The following is a 6,333-nucleotide window of genomic DNA, read 5'->3' as shown; positions in this document are numbered from 1 at the left end:
TTTGATGTGTATCTACAGCCCTTGATAGATGACCTAAAGGACTTATGGAATGAAGGTATTGAAGTTTTTGACTCGTTTAAGAAGGAAAGTTTCACTCTAAAAGCTATGTTGATGTGGACCATCACTGACTATCCAGCTTTAGGTACATTAGCTGGATGTAAAGTAAAGGGAAAGCAAGCTTGTAATGTATGTGGGAAGGATACACCTCATAGGTGGTTAAAGTTTAGTCGCAAGCATGTATATATGGGCAATAGGAAAAGATTGAGATATGATCATCCTTACAGACGCAGAAAAGGCTGGTTTGACAATACAATTGAGGTTGGTACTGCAAAGAGAATTCAGAGTGGAGCAGAAATCTCTGAGAGTCTTAAAGACTTTATCAATGTATTTGGTAAACCTTTAGGCAAGAAAAAGAAAAGAAAAAGGAATGACAACCAAGAAGATGATGCTAGTTCAGAGTATGAAGAAGATGATGATCAATGGAGATGGAAAAAAAGATCAATCTTGTGGGAATTACCTTACTGGAAGGTTAGTACTTATATCATTAACAGTTTCTTAATTGTTTTATTTTACAATTAATTTTGTTATTATGTTTCTGATAGCTACTTTTATTTCATGTGGTAGGATATGCCTGTGAGACATAATATAGACGTCATGCACGTCGAAAAGAATGTCTCTGATGCATTACTATCACTTCTGATGCATAGTGTGAAATCCAAGGATGGCTTGAAAGCAAGAAAAGACTTAGAAGACATTGGGATTAGAAGCAACTTACATGCACAAATACGTGGGAAGAGAACTTACTTACCTCCAGCTGCATATTGGTTATCAAAGGAAGAAAAACGTATATTCTGCAGAAGGTTAGCTAAATTCAGAGGCCCTGATGGTTACTGTGCCAATGTCTCCAATTGTGTGTCTGTAGATCCTCCCAATATTGGTAGTATGAAGTCACATGACCATCATGTGCTCTTACAGAATCTGTTAACAGTGGCATTGAGAGGTTTACTGCCTAAAGGACCTCGTATTGCATTGAACCGTATCTGCAATTTCTTTACTAGGCTGTGCCAACGCGTAATTGATCCAGAGAATTTAGTTGCCTTAGAATCAGAGATTGTTGAAACAATGTGTCAGTTGGAGAGATACTTCCCACCATCCCTTTTTGACATTATGTTTCACTTGCCTTTGCATTTAGCAAGAGAAACACGCTTAGGTGGTCCTGTCCACTTCAGATGGATGTATCCATTTGAGAGGTGAACTTTTTTACTTGAAGTCATATAAAGTTATCTTATTAGCTGATAGAATATGTTTAGATTACTAATAACTCATCTTTGTATTAACATGTAGGTATATGAAAACACTTAAAGCATATGTGAAGAATTTTGCAAGACCAGAAGCTTGTATGGCTGAGGGCTACTTGGCTGGTGAATGCATCTCATTTTGTTTGGAGTTTCTCCAGAAATCTATGCCAGTTCAAGAAAGACTGAATCGCAATGAGGATGTGGAAGCAGATCAACCTGTGCTTGAAGGCAGACCATTGAATAAGGCAACTGAAAAAACTCTCACAGAAAAGGAAAGAGAGATAGCTCATCGGTACATTCTCATGAATACAGCAGTCATGGAGCCATATGTTGAGTAAGTGTTTAATTTTATAATCTGTTCCAGTTTCTTTTTGATGTACATTAGATATATTCTTAATTTTTTAAAACAGGATGCATTTGTAGGAATTGCAAGCTACAAATGCAAAATGTGCAAATAATTCAACTATATTGTGGCAGTATCATACAGAAAGGTTCCCAAAGTGGATCAAAGAAAAGGTTATAAGTATATGAATTGTGTTTGTATTGAAATTTATGTCTCTTTCATGTTTAAGTGTTATTTTCTTCTGTTTTCCTATTTTAGATATCAAGTAACTCGGAGAACCATTCTACTAGGCTGAGATGGCTTGCTTTTGGACCTAGACATAATGCTCAAACATTCAAGGGGTATATAGTGAATGGCCATCGGTTCCACACTGATGATGTGAAGAGGAAGACTCAGAATAGTGGAGTCATGTATGAAGCATTTTCTATGTGTAGAGCCAGTGCTAAAGATACAAGACATGAGGCAGACATAGTATCATTCTATGGAGTAATCAAGGAGATCATATTGATTGACTACCACATGTTCCAGGTTCCTCTGTTTAGGTGTAATTGGGCTAACAAAGGAAATGGAGTCAAAGTGGAAGATGGTTTCACACTTGTGAATCTCCATCAGAATCAGTCATCATACTTAAATGATCCTTTCATACTGCCATCACAAGCTAAACAAATTTTCTACTCTAGAGATGATGATTGCTCACCTTGGTATGTTGTCATGAGGGCTCCTCCACGAGGCTACCATGAGTTAGAGACAGAAGTGGCATCTGTTATTACACCATTATCAGTCCAGACAAATGAAGATTTAGGAGACCAAGATTCTGATGATGAGAATTTCTGTGTTAGGAATGATTGTGAAGGTGTTTTAGTAGATAACTAATTATGCAATTGATTGTGTTTCAGGTAATTGAGTACAATGGAAACTGTACCAAACAGGAAAACCCGTCGCAGTAAGCGCCAAGTAGGCCTTGAAGCGAGTCCAGCAGTGTCACTAACACAGAAAAAGAAACAAAAACCAGGGCCTGCAGTGAATACTGTAGATAAGGATGGAGATAAAACTGCAGAGAATGAGAAAGCAAGAGAATCACTTGACACAGAAAATGATCAAATGCTTGATGAAGAAGCAGAAGAAAACTCACAACATGAAGAAGAAGAAATCAATCCTCCTTCCAACCAAAGCGACTCTAATGCTTCTGAGTCACAAACTCAACAGTCTAGTAACAACAAAAGAAAGACAAGAGGTCCAACTAGAATGCGCAAACTTGGAAAGAGTAGTGATGATAAGGTAGAAGTGGACTTTAATGCTATAGGTAATCATGTTGGACGTGGATCAGTTAGACTATCATCCTTTGTTGGTATCATTGTGAGAGAGCATGTGTCAGTACTGCTAGATGACTGGAGACATCTAGATGTAAGGACAAAAGAGATGATGTGGGAAGAAATCCAGGTAGTTTGTTATGTTGTTTATATTATTTTATCAATCAACTTAAATGTTTTGATGTTGTATGATGGCAATGTTGGACAGGGGAGGTTCAATTTAAACGAAGATTGGCACAAAAGAGTTATCTTAGGTCAGATGTGTAATTTGTGGAGGTCTTCTAAATCTCGTCTTGTTGCCAAAATTCGGAATCTTAAAAGCAAGTCTGAAATACTGGAACTAAAGCCTACCAATATCCCATGTGCATCGGCTTGGATGAGTTGGGTGAAGAGCAAACAAAGCAAGGCTTTTCAGGTAATGTAAAGTGTATATTAATTATATCTATAAGCTCATTTGTTTATTTAATTTTGACATTAGTTTTGTCATATAACTATTTGTGTGAATAGGAAAAAAGTGAGATATTCAGGAAGATGAAGCAAGGTCAAATTCCGCAAACCACCAGCCGCAAAGGCATGGCTCGATTAGAAGATGAAATGGTATGTATGTCTGTGAGTGTATTGAATTGGTTACTTGTATTATTAATGTAACTATGTTGACAATGACTTTAATAAAAATGTAGAAAAAAAAGAGTTCTGAGCCTAGCAAAGTTACTAGAAGTAAGGTGTGGATTGCAGGACATACACATTCTGATGGGAGACCTGTTAGGGAAGAATTTGCAGAAACTATTGTAAGAGTTATATACATTCAGTTTAATGTATGTTTGTCTTTTCAAACTAAAATTTACTAATACAAAGTTTTTTCTGCAAACTATCTTATATCAGGAAAAGATTAAGGCGATAGATAGTGAAATTGGTTCAACATCCACTGATAATGTTAGGGAAGATGCTGTGAGTAAGGTACTTGGAAAAGATAAACCAGGAAGACTTAGGGGGTTGGGTAGAGGCGCTACTATTACTAAGTTGGACTTTTTAAAGGCTAGAGACTCACATGTTAGGCAGCTTGAAGCTAGTTACACTGATTTAAAAAGCAAGTATGAAAATTTGCATATTGTGGTTTCTGAGATTGCTTGTAAAAAGGTAAGTTTTCACACTTGTTGTTCAAAATATATATGAACTTTCATGCTTGTTTTGATTATATATTGTGTCTGTCTTACAAACAGATTGATCATGGTTCCAAATCTGACTTAAGTGATGTTAGCAAAGGAGGAGTTAGGTGCCAGATACTGAATTGGCAGTTAGATGGGGATGTGGTTGTTGGAGAAGGAGAATTCTGCTCCTCTGAACACACATATAAGATTGGTCGAATTCCATTAGGTCCTAATGCAGCTGCTGTGCTTGTGAATTCAGTATCAGACAAAACAGCATCTCTTTGGAGACCACTCAGTCAAACTATTGTTTCTCTTCATCAAGCTATAGGAATGAAAGTTGCATGGCCCTTTGTGAAGATTATATTGGATGATGACGCAACGCAACCTCCTGATACTATGATGTCTGAGGTAAATTACTACTGCTTTTATAGTCCTTTATTTATTTATATAGATTAGATTACTAATACAGGTTGCATGATTCATTAGGAACCTGCTGAAGAAGTAGGACTAGTTGATATCTATGAGTATTGGAGAGAAGATGATGAAGTGATTGCTCAGGGTATATTGATATCAACTGACCCTTCACAATTGGTTAATGGTATGCCTCTGGGACTAAAGGCTACAACTGTTAAGATCACGTTGGTGGTTAAACCTGATGCCTATCTATGGAGACCAACCACTGAAATCCCCTTTATGGCTGATGCTCTCAATGAGACCATTGCATGGCCTTTTGATAGGTTAAAACAACAGGTTCAACCTGAAGACGCAAATAGGAAATCACCAATGGAGGAAGCAACTACAAAATCAGTAGAGAAGGTAAGTTTTTTCTGTATTGGATGTGTTGATGTTGCCATGCCTTTTGATAGGAAAAAAACTAAATATATTTGTCATTTTGGTTTTAGAGTGGTAGTCCTAGCACTGGTAGTAACGGCAAAGGTGGGAAACCGAAGTGTGCTCTTATGGATATTGGAAATTCTGGTCAGAGAGTTGCAATAGGTCGTGTGTATTCCAATGATCCAGCTGATACGGTCCATTGCAGACCGTTAGGTCCCAATGCTAGCAAGGTCTTGGTAGAGATTCCGAAGGTTAATGATGCACGAGTGTGGAGAGCAAGTCCTGAATTTGAAACAATAGCTGATGCAGGAGGAACATTTGTGGCTTGGCCTAATGAGAAGATTATAATGCTGTGAGTGAGAGACATCTTTGAAACTTGTTATCTTACTACTTTAAACTTGTTATCTTAGTACTTTAGACTTGTTATCTTAGTACTGTTTAATATGCATGTAAAACTTATGTATTTGGTTTATATTATTAATGAATTATTTCCTCTCATTTATATTCTTTTTATATATATAATTAATGTTTATTACAGAATATATGAAACAATTGCATTTATTTATATGCTATAGTATTATTAGAGATAACAATTATAAAACGCTGTTAATAATATCATTAATAACAGTTCTAAAACGCTATTATAAAATATTTAATAGCTGTGTAAAAACGTTATCTAAACTGAGCGGAAACGCTATTAAAAATAATATTTTAATAGCATCCGAAAAACGCTATCTAAAACGAGGGACTTTTAATCACGGGCGCAGACACCGCGTTTATCAAAACGCTATGGTATCTTTATATAGCGTTTTTCGGATGCTATTAAAAGTCAATATTCTTGTAGTGAAGGTTTGCAGATGGTTCTTCTCATTGTTGTTGTTTGCTGTGGATGATAGCTGTCTCGATCCAGTTCGGTTGAGTTTGGTTTTTCGAGAGGTTAGGCTTCGCTCCTTGTCTCTGCATTGCAGGCTCGGTTTGACCTGATCGCGTTTTGAAGGCTTCTATCTAGACGATAAGAGACGATGTGTCATCGTCGTCGCATATCATAGGCTAAAACCAATCCTTTATATTATAAAGCACAAGTCACCTGACACTAAAAATTTTCTACCTAAATTTTGTCTCACAATTTAAAAAATAAATAAAATCAAATATCAAAAAATGCATTACAAAAAAAAAACACCACGTTGACCCATATTTCCAAATTTTACTTAACAATTATTACTTTAAAGAATATAATTTCAAGGTAGTTTTATTTATTTCTCCAAGAAAAGTTTATTTATTAAACAAGAGTTTAAAAAATAAAAATAAAAAACGCCCTATTCTTCCCACATTTTTAGTTTCTATAATGAGATAATTGGGTGTAAAATAGAACTTTCAATCCAAATTAATTTTTTTACAAA

The 6,333-nt window shown here is 36.0% G+C and overlaps 1 protein-coding gene across 1 annotated transcript in view; it reads left to right on the top strand.

Annotated features, from left to right (window-relative positions):
* Window positions 1-5,428, top strand: part of LOC110224963 — a 6,959-nt gene extending 1,531 nt beyond the window's left edge. Inside the window, exons 3-10 of the mRNA XM_021013136.1 lie at window positions 2,170-2,342; window positions 2,538-3,081; window positions 3,160-3,366; window positions 3,459-3,548; window positions 3,632-3,739; window positions 3,834-4,088; window positions 4,172-4,507; window positions 4,586-5,428. Of these exons, the coding sequence (XP_020868795.1) occupies window positions 2,551-3,081; window positions 3,160-3,366; window positions 3,459-3,548; window positions 3,632-3,739; window positions 3,834-4,088; window positions 4,172-4,507; window positions 4,586-5,095 (2,037 nt within the window). The 5' untranslated portion in view covers window positions 2,170-2,342; window positions 2,538-2,550 and the 3' untranslated portion in view covers window positions 5,096-5,428. The remainder of the gene's footprint in view (window positions 1-2,169; window positions 2,343-2,537; window positions 3,082-3,159; window positions 3,367-3,458; window positions 3,549-3,631; window positions 3,740-3,833; window positions 4,089-4,171; window positions 4,508-4,585) is intronic.
* Window positions 5,429-6,333: the final 905 nt, after the last annotated feature.

This window comes from Arabidopsis lyrata (assembly GCF_000004255.2).
Source record: "Arabidopsis lyrata subsp. lyrata unplaced genomic scaffold ARALYscaffold_1, whole genome shotgun sequence".
In the NCBI taxonomy this organism is placed as follows: Eukaryota; Viridiplantae; Streptophyta; class Magnoliopsida; order Brassicales; family Brassicaceae; genus Arabidopsis; species Arabidopsis lyrata.
The sequence above is the reverse complement of the archived record's forward strand: the minus strand, read 5'-3'. Positions and strand labels throughout refer to the sequence as shown.